This window comes from Hippoglossus hippoglossus, chromosome 13, assembly GCF_009819705.1.
Source record: "Hippoglossus hippoglossus isolate fHipHip1 chromosome 13, fHipHip1.pri, whole genome shotgun sequence".
Taxonomy (NCBI): Eukaryota; Metazoa; Chordata; class Actinopteri; order Pleuronectiformes; family Pleuronectidae; genus Hippoglossus; species Hippoglossus hippoglossus.
In genome coordinates this window covers 28,831,782-28,859,396 of record NC_047163.1, presented here as the reverse complement: position 1 = coordinate 28,859,396, position 27,615 = coordinate 28,831,782, and the positions used below count along the sequence as shown (strand labels likewise).

General features: G+C 39.6%; 1 protein-coding gene across 1 annotated transcript in view; it reads right to left on the bottom strand.

The window, feature by feature from the left end:
• Positions 1–27,615, bottom strand: part of LOC117772532 (neurofibromin-like) — a 157,145-nt gene that overhangs the window by 91,834 nt on the left and 37,696 nt on the right. The window contains 14 exon segments of the mRNA XM_034603738.1: positions 690–1,079; positions 3,293–3,376; positions 4,722–4,795; positions 7,871–8,117; positions 8,214–8,337; positions 10,792–10,871; positions 13,371–13,484; positions 13,630–13,767; positions 16,355–16,486; positions 16,578–16,652; positions 16,740–16,868; positions 22,635–22,808; positions 22,900–23,057; positions 25,300–25,375. Coding sequence (XP_034459629.1) covers positions 690–1,079; positions 3,293–3,376; positions 4,722–4,795; positions 7,871–8,117; positions 8,214–8,337; positions 10,792–10,871; positions 13,371–13,484; positions 13,630–13,767; positions 16,355–16,486; positions 16,578–16,652; positions 16,740–16,868; positions 22,635–22,808; positions 22,900–23,057; positions 25,300–25,375 — 1,995 coding nt within the window.

The following is a 27,615-nucleotide window of genomic DNA, read 5'->3' as shown; positions in this document are numbered from 1 at the left end:
TAAAACTTAGCCCCAGTGTGCTAGGTGCCACATGCGAAATTCAGTGCAGCTCCCAATACCAGCTGTGCTCAGAACACAATTGAAATCATGTATTAGTAGGGCTATATCAAAAATGAACTCTTTTGACATGGCAACAATTTGTTCTTATATATTCAAATGCCCCATTGCGGTCAGGCGAGGTTGAACACTATACATTGCTCCTCTTATCTTTGGTTCCTCCTCCTGTGTTTGTTACTTTGCCATCTACAGCAAGTGAAGCTAAAACACTTAGAATTAATTTTTTTCAGTATTTGAAATGTTTTCATATATATTTAATTCTCATGAAATTTGGTATACTTCTTGTACAAACAAAGCTGACAAAAAGTCATTATTTTGAAATGTCATGTCACGTTCGCAGCTACATGCTCCACACACAGGAAACTCATTCACACAGTGCTGCGTCAACTAACATTCTGTCTGCATCCCTGACATCCCAGCCAACTGCTTGTAGCTTTAATTTCTACATGAATTAGTAGTGCTTTCCTCTAACACTACATCAGTCTAGAGAGATTTGGGATGTGGGCATCCAAAAGTTGACTACAAATTGACCACACTCAACTGTTTCACTGTTTTCATACCAATGCAGTGCAAGCCAGGGTGTGAGAATGAAGAACAGTTACATGATTACAAACAGCTACATCTGCACTTACTGGTCCTTGTGTGTCAAAGAACTTTCCGATGCTGTTCCTCAGCTTGTTGAAGAGCATGGGGTAGAGGGCAGGGCTGAGCTCCAGCCCCAGCAGGTCTTTAACACTGGTGCGAACATGGAGACCAACCCTGTCGTGGCCACACACAAGCAGGGCCAGCAGCCGGTCCAGGAAGCGGCTAACAGGCGTCTCACTGGACGCCGATGAGGAGCAAGATGAAGCTGAGACCATGGAATTGGACACCTCGCAGGGGCCCATGGATATCATGGAGTGTTTGCGTTCACTCATTGGGCCCATAGGTGGGCTGTAAGTTGCTGGGCCTGGGGTGCTGCGCTGCTGAAGACACACACCACCCAGAGCACATAGGAAGCCTGTCATGTTGATCCACTCCTGCTGTGGGGGGACACAGAGATACTGAGAGGCCGCAGCACATCACCGAAGAGAAGAAATTGATACATGTGTTATTCAACACAATGTCTATGTTAAGAAAAGACAGGTTCAGGTGCAAGAATTTTGGGTCTTCTTAACGGTTCCTAAAAGATAAATACTTTTTCTATTTTTGGAAACAAAGGCTACATATGTCTGCAAGGACGTTGCTACCTGCCATGAGTTTTTTATTGATCTGCCTACATCGTGCATTACCATAGCAGTGCCTGTATTTTGACAAGCTGCCGCTTAGCATGCATGATTGAAAGTGCAGCAGTGTAAAAGTCAGGCAGTACCTTGACAAAGGATCAACGAGGCAAAGAGCAGTATACGCAGGGTTTATATTATCTGCAAAGGTTGCAGCTCAAAGCTAGCCAGTTGAGGCAGTTTAGCATTGATATAGTTATATTCCGGTGTCCATGTGTGAGTGTGTCAGCCTGCTAAGCCAGCGCAATCACCTCGCAAGCACCTCCAGTCCGGTCTCCAGTAGAGCCAGAGAGCCGCGAGGGTATTTTACACTGAATGCACTCTGTTCTCAAATTTTCCCCCTATTGCTTCCTTAATGGACTCTTATTCTTCTTGACCATGTCTTGTATGATTTATGTCAGTAGGTTTCCTATTAATATAATGTAGGCCTACAAAAGCAAGCAGCTCAAAATGTATATCATGTTATGTTAATGTTCAGCTGTGAGGGTCAATCTTTGTCATATCAGTTAAAATTTGTATGCTGATTTGGTCAATGAGAAACCTATAGAACCACAATGGCATGTGGCCTGGATCACAATTAAAGATGTGGGTTAACAGAGTTCGACTGTTTGTAAAGACTTTGTCAGACTTTGACTGGCCATATCTTGTTTAATATAGGTCACACAGAAATGTGTGGGTTAGGGTTAGGGTTTCTCATGTATTTTAAAGCTATTATCAAGCTCCATATTAAAATTTCATATCTATATATATTTTATATTTATACATTCAAATCTTCACAGAGTTTAGCTATAAATGTCATCAACAACTCAAACAATTGTTTGGTGTTTTGTCTTTGAGTCATTGCTGAGATATCATCACTTACTCTGAATAATGTTGTTGAACAGCAGTTAGTGATCAGTCCATGATCAGGTACATGAATGTACTCAATGCACTGCTATGTTGATGTGTTCCCATGCTACTAGATTGTGTGCTCAAAGAAATAAAGAAGTGTGGAATCTGAATATTTTAGCTAAATGTTAATTCATCTTATTGAAAAGCAAATTTGAATGTTGAGGTGGTAAGTAACTTCTTCGAAGCAGTGGGCATTCTTAATTTATGCAACTTCAGATAAGAAGAATGTTAACGAACAGTTGAAATAGTGAAAATACCGAGTTTCTCTGGTCACAATTGCTCAGTGATCAGCGCCGCTGCGTCATGATCAGAGCAGAAGCTGAAGTTGGTTTGTACCGAGCTGGAGTTTCTGTGTCCTCCTCCACTCTGCTCTCACTTGAACTAATAAACACTCATCACTAGTTATCAGGACCTGATCAGTACATGAAGTAACTTAGTGTTGGTTTGATTCGCTCCAGAGTTTATGAGGCTGCATTTAAACATCGTAAAAAATGACTCGTCAACATTTTGTTCTCAGTTTAACACGAGACACACAGTCAGGACTCTGACTGTTAAAATGACTGGAGCGACACGCATACATGATCCGACACCATAGATTAATAACTAAACACATGATTGTAAGATTGTCACCTAAATCATCCTTAAAAAAAAAAATGGAACAAACGAATGTCAATTAGGTCATATTTGGAAACGTGAACTTGTTTCAAAATTAAAAAAAAATAGCTATGAACGCGAACTAGTTAATTTTCATGAACTGCATGCATGAACTGAACTTTGAACTAGTTCATTTTAAGTGTCAACTGGCACAACAATGAGTATTACTATATGTAAAACTTTCTAAGATGTGTTATCAAATATGTTTTGCGGGTCCAGACGAATTTTATTTGGTGGAAGAGGGGGCAAAATGGCTCTTTTGATAGTAAAGGTTGCCTACCCCTTCTCTAGACCCTATGTGATGGCACCACCCTGGCGGGTCAGGGGGCTGCTTGATCAAATATGATAGACAGACTGATGACCTTCAGTTCACATTACATCATTTAAAGAGGACAAGAGATTAGTTATCTTCTATGTAACATCCCTACCTGCCCATCATCAGCCTTGTTTTTGGGAAAGTTGAGAATCTGTTTGGTGGCCTGGTCCCATTTTGCGTATGTGTCCTCCCAAGCCTGAAAGTAGAAAAACAAAAGATAAACAACTGTAGGTCTATAATACAGCAGAAATAGAGATAATGCACACTGCAAAATTGATATGACACACATGGAAGTATATGGGTTTGAACCAAATCGTTTGGTATATTGAGAAGGGTGAATATGGACACTTCCGGTGGCACGTTACTTGGTATGACAGCATTCTTACTGAGCTCTGGTTTCAGCCTTAAATTTCCCCAAATTCAAGACTTCTTATCCATCCAAATCAACATACATCACACATACACTTTGGACTCATTCCGCGAAGTGATGAGCGAGGCTTAGACTGATGGCAATGCTCAGGACCATACTGAAAGAAGATCTCTCGGAATTCCGCAAGGGCTTTCGAAAGGACATCAAAATACAAATGAACAAATTCATGACCAAAATAAACTGTCACAAGATGTGACAGCTCAGATAGAAGGCGCAGTGGAGAGAGTGGGAGAGATTTAGGAAAATATGGACGATACGGAACAAAGGACATTGGTATTTAGGTGATTATTATGTATCAGCTCAGCTAAGACCTCTTGTATATTGGTGTATACTGGTGTGGCCTGGGAGATAGTCATTTACCACCAACTCCATGGTCTGGTGAGACTTCTGCTGGAAAAACTTGATTCGCTTTTTTTTTAATCAGCCCCAGACAAAACTCTAAACAAACTGGTATGCAGCTATGCTGCTGGAGTGAAAGTGGAGAAATGATGGTTGATCATGCACATGTTTTTTGGTCAGGATTTCTGAAAGGAAATGGCAATGATAATTTCAAAAACCGTTGGTTTTAGAATCAGTATATCATTTTCGTCCCGTTATTTGGTTAATCCCAGATGGCCTAAGTAAAGATGACACTTATCTCTTAAAGGTTCTATTAGCAGCAGTTAAAACAGCCTTTACTAATTACTTGCTTAAGAAAGATTGCCCTACCTTCTGCCTCTTTGTCAATAATGTTAAACAAGTACACATTTTAGAGCAGATGACTTACTCCATTAGGCTCCAAAAAGAACTGGGAGAAAAACGGTTGGGTAAATGGTGGGTTTATTTAGCCAATGAAACAAACTCTCCATAATAATTATGTATATTATTAAGTATATATGGAATTTTTTATTTTATTTATTGAAAATCCCATGACCTCATTTTTGTTTGTTCCTTTTTATTGTTACTTTTTTTTCATGGCTTTTGTTTTTCTGTCTGTCTGAATTAGTTGTTATATGTGAAAAAAGATTACAATTAATATATCTTTATTTTTCTCTATTTTTTTTTTACATAAGGTGAATATGGATTTTATGGGGAATTATTAAAAGAAACTGGAATTTGAACTGAATCTTACCTCAATGTTTCCTGGTGTGGGGTGCTCTATTCTCCTTAACAAGGCCATCACCCTCTTCTGCAAGGTGGATCGTCCTGTGAAAACAAGAACCACACAGTTAACAGAAACGCCAACAGCTATCTAATATATACTTCTTTTACGAAGCTTCCTAACAATCATCATGATTGCAATTCAGTATTACTAAACTCTATATGTCTGCTCCTAAACCTCTGAGAGCTTATCTTCCTGTCCTCTTCCATCCATCGAGAGAAAAGGTGTAGATTTGTTCTATGTGCACAGCAAAAGGCTGTAGTGTCCATTTTATAAAAGACAGTTCATGTAGTAAATCTCCTTTCATAGATTAGTGTTTCAGCTACGCTCAGTTATTGCCACTGCTGCGTCAGGGTCACGGCAGACGCTCATAGACCCGGTATCCTTGTACTTTGCTGTATTACCCTGCCGCTTTACACTTTAACAATAAACATGAACACTACTCAGAAGTTATTAAGCCACTGTACTTGGAGTTTACTGTGTGTTATTTGATTCACTCTACGTTTATGAGACACGCATTTCAACATTTTGCACGCAGTCCAAACACAAACAACACAAGATGAGACGTGCTGCGCATAGCCAGGACACCAGGGTTAAAGTGACCGGAACGATACAGATTCATGATCCGACATCGATTAATTACTATATAAATGTGATAGTTTTTGATTGTGTGAAAAGTGACTGAAATGGGCAGACACACACACCTGCAGACAGGAGAGAAATTCTTCCTGCAGATTATGATACAACACAGTGTTTAAACTTCATTGTTGCAGAAGAAGCGACGCCATGTTTATCCATGAACATAAATTTGAATTCAGCAGGTTTTTATTAAGATCAGTTTAACCTGTGAGTGATTAGAAAAGGACAGAGGAGCAGAGTCTCTTGTTGACCAGTGCTGCGTAATGCGCCTTGATGCAGTGGCACTGCCAAGAGGGGTGCTGCCACAGGGGGCACCTGGATACAGTAAAGGCTATAATCAGAGTTTTTCACCACACAAGCCTTTTGCAATTTTGCTAAAAAGATAGGTTTTTGGAAGATATCAGGGTGGTAGATCTCGCCTTCCGACAATGATTCACTGACGGAAAAACCTGTCAATTATCTGAATGTCTTTCATTTATCATCTAAAGCGGCCAAATATATTGACATGCAGAGCGTGAATGCGTGGCACATGGATCATCATTATTGATAATACGCGATAACGTGAGCTCGCACATCGTTAAAACAACAAATAAGATATTATCGTAGACGATATATATCGCACACCCCTACGCCGCGCTGAACCAATCATGTGGCTGGAATAAAGTTAAACTCTCAGGTTAGGTAGACGCACACAGCACAGAGTGTAGGAGAAGCAGGAGAACACGTGCTAATGTTTGGGCTCCTGCAGCGAGGTGGACGACTCTGCATCGTTGCAGTGACTGAACATAATGATTCATGTTTTCTGCTACGTTCATAGTTTTAGCGGTTTTCCACTGCTGAATAATTATAACCAATGCTGCTTCAGGGTCTGGACAGACACTCATTTAAGGTCCGGTCGTCCTGTGACGGACTCTATGTCGTAGTCTGACTCCTCCTTACTCCCCCTTTGACCTGCGCTTACTTTACACATTAACAATAAACACCATAACTGATCACAAGTTATTAGGACACGTAAAGGACTGATGTTTACTTTGTGTTTGTTTGATTTTCTCTAGAGTTTATGAGACCCATGTTTAAACCTGCTACACAATATGATACGTAACGTGACGTGAACAGACAGGACATCAGGGTTATAGTGACCGGAATGATCCTGAGTCATGATCCGACATCGATTAATAACTATTTTAGAATATAGGACTAGATGGTGAATATCCCATGTGATTATCAGTTTGTGTGTGAGGAGGGAGGGAGGGAGGGAGGGAAACAAACAAACAAACAAACAAACATACAAGCAATCAAACACACACACACTCCTTTAGACAGAGGTTCTTCCCGCAGATTATGACGTAACGCAGTGTTTTAACTTCATTGTTGCAGAAGAAACTCTGTTAATCAAGGAACATAAATATGATATCACCAGGTTTTTATAAAGATCTGTTCTAAGTGGGATTAGAAAACATCAGTGGAGCAGCATCACTTGCTGACCAGTGCAGAGTAACACGCCTCAGTGCACTGGTGCTGATTTAAGATAAGATATATCTTTATTGATCCACACAACAGGGAAATTCAGTTGTTACAGCAGCAGGCATGTCAGAATGAGGTAGACAAGAGGATAAGGAAACATAAAAAGACAATAGAATACAAATTTGTATTAAATAAAAAAAATGTATGTATGCGAGTATGTACATTTGTGACGGCCCTGGCAGTATGTGTTTTCCTGGCTGTTCTCTCTGTTGCAGGTAGTATGCTCGCCTCTGTGCTCAGTCTGCTATGCCCTGGTCTCCTGCTTTGTTTTGCCTGACCCCCTGCATGGTTACTGGGAGACTCCACCTACTCATGATTGATGACTCACTGCACCTGCAAAGCAAAGTATAAAAGCCAGGTGGCATTCAACTGATCCTCTCTCCCTGGACAGCCAAGCTCCTGCTCCTTGTTTGTATTTTTGCTCTTCATACATTTAGATATTCTTTGATTGTAAAATCGATTATATTAAAGAAAGATTGCTTTGATTCAAGCTGTCCTTGTAGACCTCCCTTAATTGTTGTGTCCTAAAATGAGCTGGCCATAACACATTATATACACCCTTTTCACTGCAGTGGTTTGTATTAAATGTTATAAGTAAAGTGCAGTGGCACAGGATGATTGTAACAGCAAGTAAAAATCTGTTTGTGCATAAGAAAAATGTTTGTACAGAAGAACATCGTACATAAACACAAATGTGCAGAAAAGTTATTTTCTGGTTATTTGGCTTAAATAGTGATATATATCGATAGATATGAAAAAAATTATCATGATATGATGTTTTTCCATATCGCCCAGCCCTAACTGAATAAGACTTTTGAATGTGAAGGGAAACGCTTAACATTTTTGCAGACTTAAGTCTTCTAGAGCATCATTTGTAAGACACATTTCCAAACTTGTTTAGTACTGTAGTATTAAATAGTAAACTTTAAGACCTGAGATTGACTAACAGTACTGACCTGTTCCCATCATGTTGCTTACAGAGGCCAGTTCACTGAAGGTGGCGTAGTTGGGCAGGATGTTTTGGACAGGCACTTCGTCAGCGGCGCTGCGGATGTCAGCCTCCTCACAGAGGTGGCGGAAACATGACATGGCCACCAGCACTGCCTCCGTGTCTTGACTCCACAGGAACATGTACAGACTCACCTCCAGCTTTGTCTGCGCTTGCCGGCAAATGGGAATCCCACTACCCATAGTGGCACACTCCTGCCATGATCAAGGACCAAATATAAAGTTCACACATTCCTTGACTTATTGATTGGTAAATTCCGCCTGTTATTGCAATTAGGAACAGAACCGTACCTTGTTCTTGAGTAGAAATTTGTTCCTGCAGATGAGGATCTCCCTCAGCCATTTCAGAACTTCTGTCCCATTAACCATCTGCTGGCCAATCAGCTTACGGCAGATGAGGAAAAGCACCTGTGAACTGAAGAGAAGCAAACAGAACAAAAAGGAGTCACCAGGAGATATTCCACTGGCATCCACAAAACCTGAGAGTAGATCATTTGGAACCATGACACTTTAAGTGGTAATATTTCACTTAATGCCGACTGCTGAAAAAAAGACTTGCCAGACTAAAGTTGCAATCATCTAAAACTATAATGAAAGTTTTATTTTGTACACACACACAAACCATAACCTGTACCTGCTCCCAACTACTCCAGCTCAGAGGGTAATAAAAATGTCACAAAACTTTATCAAGTATCAACCAGTACCAAAAGGCACCACATCACTGCCCAATGCCTGATCACTACCATCACTGCCAACACATTACTTTAATTATGTTTAGTGAATTTGATTGAAACCATAATTTGGCTGAGTCAAACTCGTTGAAAAACTACATAAAATGTTATGAAACCCAAATTATCAAAAGGCAGCTCTTCACTATGTAATGAAAATAAGTTTCATGAAATATTTCCAATTGCTTTTTGAGTTATGCTCCAGGAATTAAATGGTTAAAGATGGCTGGACAAACATATGGACATACTGACCACTGCGTAAAAAGGGTAAAGAGGAGTGGTCAGACTCCTGTAAACTTCAAGAATAAATTGAAAACAAAGATCACAGAAGTTTCCCCACAATGCACTTTCTGAGATCAAGTATGGTTGTGTGTGACCCAGACTGTTTTTTTCTGTAGTTACCCGAGGTGGGAACAAGTCATTGTTTGTCAAGTCTCAAGTCCTAACGATCAAGTCCTGAGTCAAGTCCAACGTAAAGACAGAAGTCCAATGTACAGTAAGTCCCAAGTCAAGGATTACCAAGTCCAAGTCAAGTCCAAGTGCTTTACCTTACTTTCAAGTCCTAAACAAGTCATTGCTCACTCTTCGACTAATGAATGTTTTTTTTTGCATTTTTGCCTACACTTAGTGTACTAAATTAACACAAACAGTGAATTACTTTTAAAATGTTTATCATTTCATTGATGAAACAGTATATTTTCAAATTACACACATACATCGTCTCACAGACGAGACAAATGAGAGTACTGCTTCTGAACACTGCTGAATACTTACTTTACTGTAACCTAACACTCATGCTAATAAAGCAAGTTGATCTGAGTGGATGGGCGGGTGAGGTGCGAGGTGTGGGTGAAGTGTGAATGACTGAATGAATGAGTGAGGTCTGTGTGGGGGAGTGAGTGAGTCAGTTGCTTTTACAGTATTTGATAATGTTCTCATTCATCAAAGCAAGACTTAATATTTCAATAAAAACTAACCAATGTTTGATATGTGTTATGACTTTGGAAAACTCCCCATTTATCGTAAAGCACTGTTTAAAAGGGAGGCTAGAAGGGATGGAAATGCATAGCAAAGGAGAAGACAGTGCACACAGCAGAAAAGAGAAGAAATCTTCGTCTTTATTTACACCTAAATATATATATTTATATATGAGAAAATAGTGAACAAGGATGATATTTTTTCCTTTCTTGTCTTAACTTAGGCACAAAACATGGCCTAAAAATGTAAACTTGAACAAAACAACTCCAAATCCAATTTACAATTAGCCTCTGTATTTGGACTTCTCTCAGAGTTATGCAATATGCAATGCGCGCGCATATGCAATGCTTCTGATTAATGGTTGTTTAACTGTTAACATGTAAAGTGAGCACGTCAGCGGAAGAGTGAGGACATATGGCAGGGTAATACAGCACATGACGCCGCTGCAAAATGAACGTAGGGAAATCCCAGAGATAAATAAATGTGATTTTTACCAATGAAATATGTCAAGTCATTACAAGTAAACAAGGTCAAATCAGAGTCAAGCCTCGAGTAATTGGTGTTTAAGTCCAAGTCGAGATGAAAGTCATTTTTGACAAAGATATTCATTTATGATACATTTTGCTGTTCCCAAATCAGAGGAAGAGCCTGTGTGCGATTGGCAGGGGCAGCACTCACATATACAGTATGTCAGATAGTTTTCAGGTGTGTTATTTATTCTGGCAACATAGAGCCCACACAGAATTAACTAAACCAGGGACTGGCTACAGTAACCATTAGCCAGCTGATAGTTATAGGCACGTTCATAAATTAAATCTGAAATGGTCAGAGAAGCATCTTTACTTGTTCAGAAATTCCCACATTCAGGTTCAGATCATTTAAAGCACTCAAACTGCAGCACAAGTACTGGATAGATAAGCATTATCCGTAACAGTTGTGGCAATGTTAAAATCCCATCCATCTAATATACTTCTCTTTGAACACATACTGTGCATGCTGATTTCAAGTTCAATGTCATCAAAAGAAAATATTTTAAAAAGAGGTTTCCAAAGATGCTGCAAAGACCCCATGTCATCAAAAACAGTCACAGCAGAAAACAGTATCTCCATCTGTATCATTGTTGATTAATATATTTATAGAAACACGATAAGACTGATGAGTACCTGATGTCCCAAAATGTCTCTATGGGGGTATCAGGATTCCACAGCTCTATCGTCTCTGGCTGGTGTAGAACCAACAGTGCCTAGAGACAGACAGAATAAAAAGAGCGAGGAGGAGACCCAAACAAAGCTTTGTTTAACACACTTTTATAGCAAATAAGACTTCAAAGCTAAAAAGCCTTAAGATCTTTAATTGTTGACATAAAGTTTCACATTCTTTTACTTCATCAATGTAATGTCTCACATAGATAACATATGCATTTAGATTCCTAAATTTCAGAGAATCATCAAGACCTGGATTTCTAACTGTGTGTCACAAGTATGTTTAATCATACTTTAGTAAGCAGCCTCCCTGTTATTAAAGTACCAAAAATCTATTCACATCTCTAAATCCTTCGGACCAAACAGATTCATGTGACTGTCTTTTGTGACACGAATAGTTTGTTTGTATGTTAATTTTTTTTCCAGTTGACTTTAATCTGCCAGTTTTCAATCACTGTGGAGCTCAATGAAAAATACTGGTGAACCTAAAACTTTCTAACCAATTCAGTGTTTCCCCTAGAATATTTTTCAGGCCCAGTGGTGCTCGCAAAAGCAAAAAACTTCAATCTCAGTAAAAACAATTACAGAAATATTTCATTGCATAAAATAAGCTGTGTTATGACCTTTGCAAAAATTGCACATCATGAAAACAGCATGATTCATTCCTGCACTTCATCTTGCTTGACTTCTAAGAAAAATTCACCATGGCATCCTGAGTTTTGCTACTTGTTATTTCTTTGGTGTTATTCAGATAAAGAGTACCAAGCCAAGAAAAAGTATGCAGCTAGGGGGTCTGGGCTGTGCATGCCCAAATCTGGTGCCTCTGGTACATTCTAAAAGTTCTACCTGACATGTGAAGAATTTTAAAAATGAACACACACTGAATTTCACAAAAAGCCAGAAAAAAACTATTTAGTTAAAAAAAATTTAAAATATATATTGTAAACTCTATACAAAACGTATGGAGTAGTGAAAAATATTGATCATATATACACTGCTCAAAAAAAATCGTCACAGTATAACACAAAGTCAGTTAAACTTCAGGGATATCAATCTGTCAATTTAGGTGATTGTGAACCAATTTCACCTGCTTTGGTGCAAATGGAAGTGACAACAGGTGCAATGGAGAGGCAAAAGCAAGACAAACCCCAAAAAGAAAATGTTTGAAGAGGAGCCATATGAATCAGTATTCGGTCGTCTTTCCTCCTCTCTGTTTTAGCTTCTCAATAACATTTTGCTATACAACCACTGCGATCTGGTTGTTTAGAACATGTCTCCTGTAGCCTGCGGACCAAACAGTTAAAACTACCGCTTCCAACGTGTTTGTTGAACAGCTAGTTTGATCAAGATCTTAATTGGCCTTTTGCTTTTTACTGCACAAACATTGGCGAGCATAGTTCTAAACTCGAATTACTGTCATTTCATCTGGTTGACTATGTCCACTACAACTGCTTTCAGACATGCACTCAACTCCGGAGATCCTGCTGACTTTCTCTGGAGGGCCGTATGTGTGAATGCAAATGTCCAACTGAGAGGCTCAGGACTTTCTGCTGACTTTTCCTGGCTGGCCCCCTAGTATAGAGTCTGGAGGAGCCGATATGAGAACACAGCAGGAGGTCCTCCGCAGAATTCACCATGAGCGAGTGGGAGTGTTGATGATGTTTCTAACACGCAAAAGCTGCAAAAGTGAAAGAAACAAATACAAAACAAACATCTCCGGATAAAAAAGCAGTGCTGTACATGAAGATGTCACAGACGAAGATGTCGGGAGAACTTTTGGGGATAAGGGCACGCGCCTGCTGTGTTGTGCATGTGTGAAAGGCAACCTCCACAGATAATCCAGACCCAGTTCTCTCAACTTCCTCCAGAGGTCATGTCTGAAAACAGCTCATGTCACTGCTCTGATCGTGGTGTGTGTTTGAGAGAGTGTGCCCACGACTTTAAATCAAGCCACTTATACAAATCAATCAGGAAATAAGAATTAAAGGCCACAACGAGCCTTGATAAAGTAAGTGACAGGGTTTCAACACCGCGTGAAAGACAAATAGCGTTTGTGGAAAGCACTGGATATTTTTCGTTTTGTAAATAAAAATAATTTTCTTAAGCCTGGCAGCCCACCAGGCTTGTAATATATAATAGGGGAAACACTGCAATTGTTTTATATTATAAGTATTTCAGCTGTTTAAAAGGCATTATTCTTCCAACTCCTGTTAGGCTTTTCATATAAAACATCAGTAGGAAGGGTTGAAAAAAGTCAGCATATCACAGCCTGTACTGCTTCAACTTTTACTTTTGATCCATTCTTTTTTTTTAGTCACAAAAATCATTCCAGCAAACTGCACTTGAAATTTGTATAGTTATAGTAGGATTTCAATGCTATAGTCTAAAGAGTGCAATTATTGATTGAAAATCTGTTTTATTTTGTTGAGAAAAAGGTTCATGGTGAGAAAACATATTTTCTTCATGTCAGAATTGGACACATGGTACCCTTGTCTTGTGCCATTGAATGAGAAGTGTTACTGTTGGCTTTGGTCTCTGACCTCCATAGCTTCTTGTGATAGTTGGGTGGTGTTGGTTAGAGGCACTAGCTGTACCAGGCCGGTGATGAGCTCTGCTGTGCTGCTCTGCATCTCTGGAGCTTGCCTTACTGGGTTCTAACTCACAACAATACACACAAGAAAAAGTTCAGCAAGCTTTTAGTCATTCCAAACACCAATGAACACTGAAAAAAGTGACTGCACCAAGTAAGTAGTATTGATCATTGTGTCCTGGAAAATGAGTCATATTGTGCATACTCACGTGCAACATGAGTTTGGGGTCAGCATGGATGAGTTTAACCAGAGCAAGAAGGAGGCACTTGTAACTTCGAGTGTCCAGGTCTGTGGCTTTTTCTTTGAACTTAAGGCTGGTTGTCATCTTCCCTTTGAATGTAAGACTCTGTGGGTGGGAGCACGCACCGACCGGTTAGGTTCACAGTGTGTCAGAGCATCCAGAAATATATTCAATATTTCTACATTGAGAGCCTTGTTTAATTGTTTTGCATCCAGAGAACATATTGAATTAGGGCTGCCATGGTTGTTGCAATACAGCAGTTATGGCCATTATGTCATACCAACTACCAGGTCACTACAATAGATAAGAAAAGCATAACGATCGAAACGTTTTTACACAACATGAAAGACCTCTAACTTAGTATTTTGGGCTATTGCTTTATAGAACTGTGTGCAGGGCACTTTGCTGCAGTATCACTGGCTTGCTCTCCCCCTCTCTCTCTCAGTAGATACCACAGGCAGCCGGCAAGTAGAGGGTCTGACATTTTTCAGATTGATCACTGTAAGCGGTTGATTACTATAACAGAATTGCAAAGCTTCTGTATGATAGTCCCAAAACTTGAGGGAAGGGTATAAGTCTAGCATTTCAGCTGTTTTGAATACATATTGTTCAATGTTGTTGTAGTGTGCTCGATTTATAAATAGACTGATGGTGCCACTAGCATTTGCTCAGCTCATCTCTCTGACAACATATGATACAGACATCCACTGATTCTTCACCCAGTTAAAGTAAATAGCTAAAATCACCAAGATCTAAAAAGTGGCCTGAAACTGGATAAAATGTTCTGGTAGACAATCACTATTGTGATGGCCCCTGGTGCCCTCTTGGGGTATGAACTGGGAGTGAAGTTCTGTTCTTTTAGGTTATCTTCATTTCTTTCTTACACCCTACAACTACATCCTTCACTCACGCACACCCTACACCACTGACTTTACTGACTTCCACATCTCATATGTTAACTCTTTATTTGGCATGTTTATTTGGTTTGATTTGGGTACCAAATAAAACATTCTTTAATTAGTATACTGGTGTGTCTCCCTTTTTGTTGTGGCCACTTGAGCCAGGTCATGACACTATGCAGACACATGCAAAAAGGGGATACAACGACACTGACAGGCTGACAATTTAAATAGACAATTACCATGCTTAAACCTAGGAGGTACCAGGCTGCAGTTTTCATCTACATAACATTTTAAATTCATATAAGGTAGCAGTGACCTTTGCCTTTGACCACTGAAATCAAATCATTTAATCTCTGAGTCCAAGTAATGGAAAATGGTCTGTACTTGACCACTCAAAGCGCTTTACAGTACAGTTTTTGGCATACACCCACACATTCATACACTGCATCTACTCTATGTGCAGCACTTTCTCTATGAGAAGGAGCACTTTGGCATGCAAAATGAGGAAGAATCTGCAACCTTCTGGATAGAGGATGTCAGCTCTATCCCCCTCAGCCACAGCCACCCAAGTGACAGCTAGGGATGTCACGATATAAAATTTTGGTGCCACGATAATTGAGAGGGGAAATATCATGGTTTCATGGTTTTCACAATAATCGATACTATAGAAGGAAAAAGACACAACAAGCAATATATAGCTAATAGAAAACTAATAATATAGGTAATGAACTAAAATATTTATAATTATCATCAACTATATCCAGTTAGTTTATATAGTGTAACGTTTGGCTATTTAAAAATAATTCATGTAAGCTATTTTATTTAGTTGCCTTATTGTGGAAGGTTGGTCAGTGACCGGAGCTGGTCAGAAATCGAAAGCAAAGAAGGATTTCTGCTGCCGCTGGGAAGTCCTCCGATGGAGTTGTTTGGCCAGTGTTGGGGCAGATAATGCTGTTATGTCCGTTCCCTCTTCTCAACTGAAGATTCAGTGGCTTGCACAAACAAGCACACCACGTACACACAAAATGTAACTCGCTAGAGGCAGGACACCATAGTTAGATATCGTAGTTTTTACAATTCTTACGGTTATGAAACTGTGACGTTATGACACCGCGGTTATCGTAAAATCGGTTAATCCCGACATCCCTAGTGACAACTGAGCAAAAGCTGAAGAAATTCCCTTTAGGCGGTTTGATATAATATATCACATTCAAGGGGCAAAACACATGTTTTGTGAGGCCACTCTGACCTTGCCATTTGACTTTTGACCACATATATAGTAATATAATCTGTGAGTCTTGGTTAACACGTAAGCCAAATTTGAAATAATTTCCTTGAGTTGTCACTGATATATCGCATTCACAAGGCAAAACATGTGTTCAATTATAATTAGGTCATCCATGAGTCCATATGTAATGAAATGCCCTGTGGGCAGGCCTAATTTATCACATTCACAGGAAAGTGAGGTCACCATAACCTTGACCTTTGACTTCCAGGCACCAAAATCAGTTCATCTTTCAGTCCAAGTGAATGTTTGTTTCAAATTTGAAGAAATTCCCTTAAGGCGTTCTGGAGATGTCGCGAGAGACAGAAGAACAACCCGAAAACTGGTTGTCACATCGCAGAGGCATAACAAAATATAAGACATATCTCTTGTTGTTTTTGGCCTTTTTAAAAAGGAAGACATTAAATCTGCCCTTTCAGGAATTAAACTATCCCTCCATCTCAAACTTTCATCTGACAAAGATTTGACATGTTTCATGTAGTAATGTAGCATTATGTCCTCTCACCGGTGTCATACGTAGTGGAGCGTGGGTACCGATGCCTTGAATCACCCGATTGAGTGTGTCTGAGAACATAAAGCGAAGCTCTCCAGAGTAGCAGTACACTGCATCAATCTTAGGCCACCAGTCAAGATGGGACTAAAAGTAGACAACACAGGACCATAAATGAGGTAAAATAACACATAAAATCATTCTATCATCACGTTGTGTAAAAGTTCTGCAGACTTACATTGGTGATAATTCTGTGCAATGAGTTGACCAGGACAAAGTGAAAGGTGGAGGGGGAGGAGGAGGCCAAACAGACCTAAAGGACAAGGGGGAAACACAAATCAGAGCGACTGCTACATGCTGTTAACGATAGGAAACATTACAAAAAAACTTTTCAGTCCACCTTAAAGTGCTGGTTGTTGTGAGGATTGATGCGGAAACAGGAGACAAAGCAGTCCATCATGAGCTCCACATCAGCATTCTGGCTGCCTGTGCCCCTCCAGAAAGGTTTGGCTGGGTTGAACAGCAGAGCCTAGTTGGACAGAGAGGACCAAAGGTAATTTTAGGCAATGTAATAACAAATTTCAATTGCAGAGGTCAGTAAAAGGATGACCACGGTGCAGAACCGGACCCAGACACTGTGCTAATCAGACCTGGTTGTAAAATCAAATGTTTTTTGAGAATTGTCCAATTTTGACAGGGCGTTTCTATTTTTGATCGGTGCAGCTTTTCAAGCCTTTACAGCACTGGTTTGGTGGCCATGGAAACTCGCAGACCAATTGCAAGTGTTGTAAATCAACTCACATGACCACAATCGAATCTGTGAATTACAATGACAATTCTGATCCTGTCTGTATCTCACTCACATAGAGTCAGGGAGAAACAAGAGAAGGAAGAATATCGTAAGAGAGTCCGAGAAAAGTAACTTCACATTGCATTCTCCCCCAAAAAAACAACGTTTTAATGAAGACTGGACAGACAAAATACAATGATAAATGTTCATTCTTAAGACCAGCATGTCTCATATGTTCTAAGATTTTTAAAAGCAGCAATGTGAAACAACACTACACCACTCCAGCCCAGATTTAAAATCCTGACAGGACAAGCTAGAGCTAGCGTCTCTGAATAATAAAAGGAGGATAAACGAGGAAGTGAAAGGAAGAGAAAAGCAGTTGTTAATATGTTGAAACTGTCAGAAAATTGGTTTGGACTGTTGAAAATCTGTCTACAAATAGAAGAGAAGGGAAAATTTCATTTACACTTTTGGTTAGTTTTTTTCCTCTAAAATGAAGCACTTCATTCTAAGACGCACATTTTTTTTAAAGCTTTCTTTTGTGATTTTTTAAAAACTTGACATTATTAGAAATAATGGCATTGTGATGTTCTGGACCTTTCCTTGAGGAAATCTATCCCTATCTGGATCTCTAATTTTACCCCTGGTCAAGGGGCATTCATAATGCTAAAAATAATTAAGGGAACACTTAATCGTCACCAAGTCAGTTAAACTTCAGGGACTTCAATTTGTCCATTTAGGAAGCACAAGTGATTGTGAACCAATTTCACCGGCTTAGGTGCAAATGGAAGTGACAACAGGTGCAATGGAGAGGCAAAAGCAAGACAACCCCCAAAAAGGGAATGGTTTTGCATGTGGTGGCCACAGACAACTGCACTCTCCTTATCCTTCCTGACTGATTATTGTCTAGTTTTGTGTTCTGCTAATGTCCTTGTCACTACTGGTAGCATGAGGCAATACCTGCAGCCAAATCAGGTTGCACAGGTAGTCCAGCTCATCCAGGATGGCACATCCATACGTGTGGTCGCAAGAAGGTTTGCTGTGTTTCCCCCGCACAGTCTTAAGAGCATGGAGGAGATACCAGGAGACCGGCCTTTACTGGTATCTCCTGGAGAGTTGGACAGAGAAGGCCGTAGAAGGGCATCAACAGCAGCAGGACTGGTATCTGCTCTTTTATGCAAAGAGGAACATGAGAAGCACTGCCAGAGCCCTACAAAATGGCCTCCAGCAGGCTACTGGCGTGCATGTTTCTCACCAAACTGTCAGAAACAGACTCATGGCATGAGGGCCCGACTTCCTCTACTAGGATCTCTGCTCACAGGCCAGCATTGTGCAGCTCAATTAGTATTTGCCAGAGAACACCGGAACTGGCAGGACCTATATTGGTGCCCCGTTGTCTTCATAGATGAGAGCAGGTTCACACTGAGCACATGTGACAGGAGTGAAAGAGTCTGGAGACTCTGGAGCCATGGTGAATGTTATTCTGCCTGTAACATCATCCAGCATGACCGGTTTGGCAGTGGGTCAGTGATAGTCTAGGGAGACATATCCTTGGAGGGTCCACAGACCTTCATGTCATAGCCAAAGCTACCCTGACTGCTGTTCGGTACCGGGATGAAATCCTTAGAGCGATTGTCAGACCTTACGTTGTTGCAGTGGGCCCTGGGTTCCTCCTGGTGCAGGACAATGCCCATCTCATGTGGCCAGGTTGGGTAGCAAATTTCTGGATGACAAAAGCATTGATGCCAAAAGCATGACTGGCCCTCACGTTCCCCTGGATAAAACCAATGAGGAACCTATGGGACGTTATGTATCGTGTATCCGACGCTGCCAAGTACCGCCACAGACTATCCAGGAGCTTAGTGATGCCCTGATCCAGTTCTTGGACGAGATCTCGCAGGACACTATTCGCTGACTCATCAGGAGCATGGCTAGACGTTGTCGGGAATGCATACAGGCACGAGGAGGCCATACACACTACTTAGTCACATTATGAGTTGGCGTGATGAAATTTGGATCACCCTGTGATTTAAAATTTTCACTTAGATTTTCAGTGTGGTTTTGAATCTAGTCCTTAAAAGGGGTAGATGAGTTTGGTTTCCATTGACAGTTGTTACGTCATGTTGTTCTCAACAAATTATACAATGTACATCAGTAAAGATTTTCAACTTGAATAATTCGTTCTTCAAGGTCTGATATGTGATTTAAGTGTTACCTTAATTTTTTGGAGCAAAATTCTTTTTTCAGAATTAATAAACTACACTAAAAGCTGAATCAGTAAAACTATGGAATATGTAAACACCAGATTGAAAAATCTAAAAATTTACTATTTTTGTGACTAAACATTTTCCACTTCAACAAGTTAATCTGTTTAAAAAGTGTTATCTTTAGCCGTATAGACCAAATATTCTGTCTGTGTTCTCCTTTTCAACATTTCCATGCGCTTATTGCAAAAATTATGATTTGGACTGAAACATGGCTGTCTTTTATTAGGGTAAAAATTATAAAATATTTTGGTAATTTAAATCTTATGATGCAACTGTAAAATTTAAATTATAAAACACAATTTCTGATTATTTTACAAAAGCATTTCAGTTGTCAAGTATGCGTAGTGCTCTTCAGTGTGCGTACATTCTGTTCTTTCATAAAAACAAATCCCCGATAAGAAAACATTGGTGAATATCAGAATCTTCGTAAAAACAACGAAACAGTGTATAATCCTGACTGACAGTGCTCTCTGACGAGTTCCTGACTGGAGGTAGCCATTTATGTTGTTAGCTAGGCCATTGGTGTGGAAGCAAGGCATATATCAAAAATCTATGCACCTCAATGTTGATCAACAAGCAGATCAACCCTATGAAACACGGTGAATGAAAACCCCTCATTTGCCTTATGAAGCTAAAATGGGGAAAAAAATGTAAAATAGAAATTAAATACGTTTGGGAGAATAATCGAGGTGTAAATACGAAGGGAAATCATAAAAAAAAAAAAAAGATAGATAATTTTATAAAAAATAGGGATGTTGATAATTAATTCAAGAATTTACCAGCCAGACAGAGTTAGACAGTAACACAGTTAAAGTTAACAGTAAAGTTAACAGTATGAAGGCTACATATGTCTGCAAGGAGGTGGCTATCTGCCAGGAGGTTTTTATTGATCAGCCAGCACCTGTGTGTCTACATCTGTAATCAACGTAACAGTGCCTATGACTTCAATTGAGCTTAGCATTAATGTCAGAGCCGCAGTGTAAAAGCTGAACTGCAGCAAACGGTCATGAGTCAGTCAGTACTTTCAGACAGCGAAAGCGACAACAAAGAAAAGTGCAGTAAATGTGGGGCATTACCAACTGAAGGTTGGGTTGCACTTCGAATATAACCAAACATTTAAGGCAGCATGGTATTGATTTGGAGCAAAGTACAGTTTTTGAAGTCTTGCAGTGTCTGTGTGCGAGTTTCAGCCTGCGCAGCCAGCACAAGCACCTCGCAAGCACCTCCAGTGTCAAATCATAACACTTTAGGGCCACACATCAAAAATTTTCATACTGATTTTCTCACATGTAAAACAGATTGAACTGAAAATGAATTTGTCTCAGATAACAATTAAAGGAGATATGGGCTTACAAAGTTAGCTTTTTGTAAGGACTGATTTTGACTGGTCATATCTCCTTTAATATATATATATATATATATATATGATTCTTATATCGTTTTAAGGCTCTTATTTCAGCTCCATATTTATCTAAATAGAATGTTATGCGCAATATAAAATTGAATTACAAAAAAAACTAGAATTGGTCTGATTTTTACCAAAGTGGGCTTATAATTAGAGGTGTGGAAATTTCTCGATTCTTAGGTGCATCGCAATGCAGACTTGGATGACTCTGCATTGATGCAGTGACAGAACATAATCGATTTATGTTTTTCGCTACGTTCATTGTTTAAGCGATGTCCCTCCGCTCAATAATTAAAACCACTGCTGCTTCAGGATCAGGACAGATGCTCATTGAAGGTCCAGTCATCCTCACTCTGTCAGAGTCTGTTTCCTCCTCACTCTCCCTCTGACCTGCGCTCACATTACACTTTAACAATAAACACCATCACTGATAACAAGTTATTAGGACACAAACATTACTGACATTTACTTTACTTTGTTTGTTTGAGTCGCTCTAGAGTTTATGAGACACATGCAACATAACTTGACACAAAAAGTCAGGACATCACAGTTAAAGTGACCGGAACGATCCACAATCATGATCCGACATCATCGATTAATAACTAAATACATGTGATTATCAGTTTGTGTGTGAGGAGGGACAGAGATGAACATACACACACTCACAGACACGCTCCTGCAGACAACGCGCCTCAGTGTAGTGGTACTGCTAAAGGGGGCCAGGCGGGGACACCTTGATACAGTACAAATCAGAGTTTGTCCTTTTAGGTCTTAGGTGACGCACACAAGTCTAAACTGAATGAATGTCAAATCAGTGTGGAGAGCACTGACCACTGTCATAGACTTACTCTTGTAGTCTGATTTTCTAATTGAAAACCTTATTTTGTAAATGACGGCACAATTGTATTATCAGTAGCAGTCAATAATATTTTTAAAGCACTTTCTAAATAAAAACAGAGTTTATGTTTGTCTGACTGATTTTATTAATGGATGAAAAAGCAGCCATGTGCAGTAACAGAAAATTTTGGATGTGATACATTGAAATGCATCATTGTGAATCGAATTGTTGACTTCTGAATCATATCGATAAACGATTCGTCAGGCTAGTGAAGATGCACACCTCTATTTATGTCATCAAGACCTCGAAAAAATTAAGTCTCTGATTTCGGAGTTGTTGAGATTTATCACTTGGCATCAAATCACTTATTCTTAATGTTGTTGAACAGCAGTTGGGAATCAATACATGGTCAGGTGCAAGCAGAATACCACTGCACTTCTTTGATGATGTGGACTGAAGCTACTAGATAGTGTGTTCAAAGAAATACAAAATGTGTGGAGTAAGAATTATTTTAGTTAAAAGTTAATTCAATTTATTACAAAACTACATTTGAATGTTGACGTGGTAAAGTCTGCTCCTTCAGAGTCTTTGATGCAGTAACTGACTTTTCTCATGTCTTTGTTTCTTAAAAGACTTAGGATATATTATCTTAATATTTGACACATATTATGTATAAATATATTATTTAAGATATATTATCTTAATATTTGACACATATTATTATTTATAAATATATTATTTAACATATTGGAGTTGATTAAAACTGGAATCAATAAGCAGAAACAGAATCGATATGATTCAAACGATAACCCTAGAAGGGATTAAAAGTGATTTTTGAATATTCTTACACTAACGTTTTTATTCTTCTGCACACATGCATAGCCGTTATTCAATGTTGAATATTAGAATTTCCTAGCTGCTGTCAACAAATTGGATACAGAAAGGGAAAACAAACAATAAAACACGACATGACGAGAGAAAAGCCAATTTCAGACCTTGAGATCTATGACAATAGACTGGACCAAGAGGAAAATGGTGGAGTGATCCTCCCAGTTGATGTAGGTGGAGGCTTTGCACAGCTTGACACAGGCGATGGCAGCACTCTCCATCAGCTGCTTGCCACCACCCTGGCCTGCTAAGGCTTTTCGCAAACTGTCCAAAAACAGCTTCTGCAGACAAAACAGGACAGGAAGGTGTGTATTAGTTCAGTCAGCCAGTCATTGCTCTCTCTGTGTGTGCGTGCGTGCGCTTTCCTCCCACCTTGTTGGCTTTGCTGTCTTCAACAGTGTCTTTGGAGATTGTGTGAGTGATCTCTGGACAAAGGATGAGGAGGATGATCTGCAGTGGCCACACAGCTGCCTTCCTCTTGGCACTTTCTGCAAAGCTGTCCACCAGATCAAACAACTTCTCTGCAGCTTCTGAGCACACACCAACATGCATATATACAGACAGACACAGTTAATACAAGCAACATCACAGATTTCCTGTAGGGAATCCAAAACATCATTACCACAATCATGTTAACCATTATGTGCCATTATTCAATAAAAACCTGAACAGCTGACTGTACTGTCTATAATTCCCCACACAAAATCTATCTCAAAACTCTGTCATTTGTAAAAATGTGCAACTTGTTACATATCACCAATCAATGATCACATGATATAATGATGTCGAAGAAATAGTCTCAAGAACAGTTTCTTTCCCTGGGCCATTAGAAATCTAAGCTCTACCCTTTCAATATATGGGTTAGGATTAGGATATATTGAAAATACATATTTACATCAATTTTAATTGCAATAAATTAAATTCAAATGGGTAACCACTGTGCTCTTTTAGCAGCATTTAAAAAATGTATTAGTCTCGTATTTATTGGTTTTCTTTTGTCAAGATAATTTTTTTTTTAAAGGAAATGTTGTACTGCTTTCTCTTGTACAGTGAAAACAAAGGCTTTCTATTTCATTATCTTCTGTTCTATGATAAAAATAAACCCAGACATTACTAAATTCTAATGGGTTGTCTAATTAACCACACACTGACTCTCTTCTACTCAACTTGCTAGTAAGTGCAAGTATTCTTGACTAGGTAGCTCCTCTTAAAACCAAGCACCCCAGACCCAAAACTACGCTGTGGAAAAATGATGCCCCAGGTTTCCTGAGACAAGTCTGCAGAAGAGCAGATCGAAAATAGAAAAAAAGTCTACAGGTATCTTGTTATATAGTGTATTTAGGAGCTCTTTCTCTACTACCAGAAGGCTGTCTGGGCCGCAAACATTATATAAATATATATCTGCCAATTAGGTATAAAGCTGTGACCCCATTTAAGGGTCTAATGGAGTGCCAAGAAGATGGCGTGAAACTTGGATGGCACAAAACTTTCGAAATATAAATGAACAAAATTAGAGGTTGTGTTGTTTGGACTGTTAGCCCTTTGCTCTCTCATTGTAAATATTCAGGAAAAAACCTGCAGTCTTGCTCTGAGGTCTGCCAATGATATGCTTCTGGAAGTCACAAGGTCCAGACTGAAGCATGAAGGAGATCGGGCCTTTGCTGTAGTTGCCCCTAATCTTTAGAACAGTCTGCCCGTCCACATCGAGACTCTTGACACTTTTAAAACTCACATTAAAAATGTGTTTTACTCCCTGGCTTTGAAACTGGTCAAGACTTTTTAGTTATGTTATTTTATCAAATTTTACTGTGTTTTGTTTTTAATTAAATTTTAATTCATGACATTATAATTGTTAATATTAAAATGTTTTATTGTTATCTTCTTTGCTGTTTGTTTTATCTTTTAATGCATATCTGCTATTTCAGTTGTACAGCACTTTGGTCAGCGTCCGTTGTTTTTAAACATTGGCATATTTCAAAGCTAGAGATGTGGACTTCAAACCACAATGACGTTTTTAAAATGTAAAGGCTAATTTTGAGTCATGGCCATAGGGCAACCTGCTAGCAACAGGAAGTTACAACGGCTGTGGCTGAGGGGGTAGAGCGGTCATTCTCTAACCAGAAGGTCAGCGGTTTGATCCCAGTGTCCATGGGCAAGATACAGAACCCAGAATTGCCTGTCATAGAAAAAAGGCTGCCCAGAGATGCACTGTATGAATGTGTGTGTGAAAAAACCTTCATGAATTTTTTTTAAATCTTCAAGAAACTTTGTTACCATGATGATGCAATTCACCATAAAGTAGGAAACAATTTTTTCGAAGGGCCTGGCATGCTTGAAAACTCACCAAATATGTCACACACTCAAGAAAGCCTTGCATAGTAACTGCTTTACTACTCATATTGACAGGGAAACCAACCTCATTCTTAATTCTCAATCAGCTCTGAGCCAGATCTGAGCTCTTCTGTGCACAAACTAATGAGCAGATAAACAGCTGCCCAAGACAGAGATAGTAGCCAAGTGTTCAAGTACTTTTGAAACCTTGCATATTTGGACACTTAAATGTGTCCATTACTTTAATTCAAACTGAATGTACTGAAGCTGAGAGCCTGAAGAAAAAAAATATGTGCAGTCTGTGTGAGGTAAAACTACGATATATTGTAAAACATAAAAATAAATTTGTGAGAGCAAATGTGAGATTTGATCTGAGTGAATCTGCATTAAAAGAAACAAAAACAATCAAAGTGTTACTGAATGTTTTTTCTCGGTTCATACCTGCCATATCGGCCTGTGGTCGCTGGTAGAGCATGGTAAACTCATCGGGGTAATTCTCCACCCAGTTCCAAAACGCCTGCAGAGAAGGAACCACAGTAGTAGAATAATGCACATTCCAATATTTACCTATAACAAATATGAGAGTCCTCACCAGGCAAAAAAATATTTTTCTTAATAACAAAACAAAAAATAACCAGTGACAGCCAGTGACAGTGGACTTTAATCCTAACGCCCTGTTTGATTTGTATAATTGGTCATATTTTAAAGGTTCAGTGTGTAGAATTGAGTGACATCTAGTGGTGAAGTTGCCTGTAGCAGCTGAACACCACTCACCTCAACCTCCCCTTCCAAACATGAAAGAGAACCTGTGGAAGCCTTCAGTCGTCATAAAAACTCAAAAGGTGTTTAGTTTATCCAGTCTGGGCTACTGTAAAAAAACATGTCGACCTCCATAGAGAGGACCCTCTCCTGATGGAATTATAAAGTATTTAAATATAAGGGCCCATTCTAGGGTAAATAAAACAACAATTAGTACAATTTAGAGAAACACACTAGTGGAAACATTACTAGGATTAGGATGCAAGGACCTATTGTTTTCATTTGTGTTTATTAGGTCCCGAGCATGACAGTGCAAGGACCTATTGCTTTTGCTAAGATTTGTTTTCTTCTTCTGCATGTTGAAATGCCTTTTTGGGAAACTGAACATACTCGAAAACTCACCAAATTGTGCATGTGGGTCAGGTCTGGTGGAAATTTACGTATTTTGACGTGGTCAGGAACATGCGTCCAAAAATGCCTTGATAGAGCCTCCTACAAATTTTCAATGAGGGTCTTCCTATTCATTTACTTTCGTCTAGAGTTATGAAAATAGGCACACATGTGTATCATGCCCAGACGAACAAAAACACCTTGAAAATGATATTTGGCGTGATTTTTGGTGTTTTCACACATACTTCAAATTCGTACCTTTCCTAGAGATTTCATGCGATCGACTTCACATTTGGTTGATGTCATGCTAGGGACTTTCTGATGAAATTTTTTCGTCAGAGGGCACGGCCGTGGCATGGCAGTGAATTTTGATGATTCGCCACAAAACAATAAGTGCTTATAACTTCCATCTATATTGTCCAATCTACCTCAAACTGAGTATGTAGGACAAAAGTCCCGCCCTGAACAGCTCCATACGAACATTCTCAATATAAATCATAGCGCCCCCTAGCTGTAACAGGAAACGTCACGTTTTACATTTAAGAAGTCCTTATAAGGTCCATGTATATTGTCCAATCTGCCTCAAACTAAGTATGTAGGAAAAAGGTTTTACCCTGAACAGCCCTACATGACAATATTTGATAATGGTCATAGCGCCTCCTACCTGTAACAGGAAATGTCATGTTTTACATGTCGGTGTCCTGCAGCTACCCCGTTCACCCGATTTAGGTGAAATTTGGTCAGAAGAGCATGAAGGAGTTGGCGATGCCATAGTATTAAACTTGTGAGTTTTCATCAGGGGGCGTGTCCTTGGCATGGCGGCGAATCTCAATTTCTTGCCAACAACCTTCAAGTAGCTGTTACTTCTATGTTTTTACTCCAATGACTCTCAAACTTAATTTTTGGAATAAGGAACCCGCCCTGAAGAGTTCAATATGCCAATATACTATGATAGTCACAGCGCCCCCTAGCTGTGACAGGAAGTACCATGTTTTATACTTTGGCATTCTACACCTACATTTTTCATTTGATCCACCTCAAAATAGGTCAGGGAAGCCTTGACACATTGGTGAAGCCATATTATGAAACTTAAGCCTCGAAGTTAATGACGATTGCGTGCACTTTGATGGAACGCTAACAACCAGGAAGTTGCTGTAACGTCACTGCACATGCTCCAATCTGCCTGAAAATTCACATGTACAATGACAGTCACTATGTGAACACAAGGACAATATTGGCTAGCTGAGGCAGAATGGCTCAACAGCTCCACCTAGAGGAAACTGGAAGTAGTCCCTCTGGTTCAAGCATCATTTGAATGAGCCAACACCAGACCTCACGGCTGAATAGTGAGATGTGATCAGCGGGCATTGTCCGGCACCAGCAAATGGATGCGGAGACAAGCTCTGACATCCTTCCTGTCCAGTCCCGAGCGAATGTCTCTTCGTGGGGAGACGGGGCAGACCCAGTTGCCTTGGCGCGGTAGCGTCACTTCCCCGTGCTGGCGAGGCTCGGGACCACATTGTACTTGCTCGCAAGTCTAGTTTTATATTCAATTTCTGCCGATGGATCCCTTTCACCTAAATCTAACACACTGGACCTTTAATACCA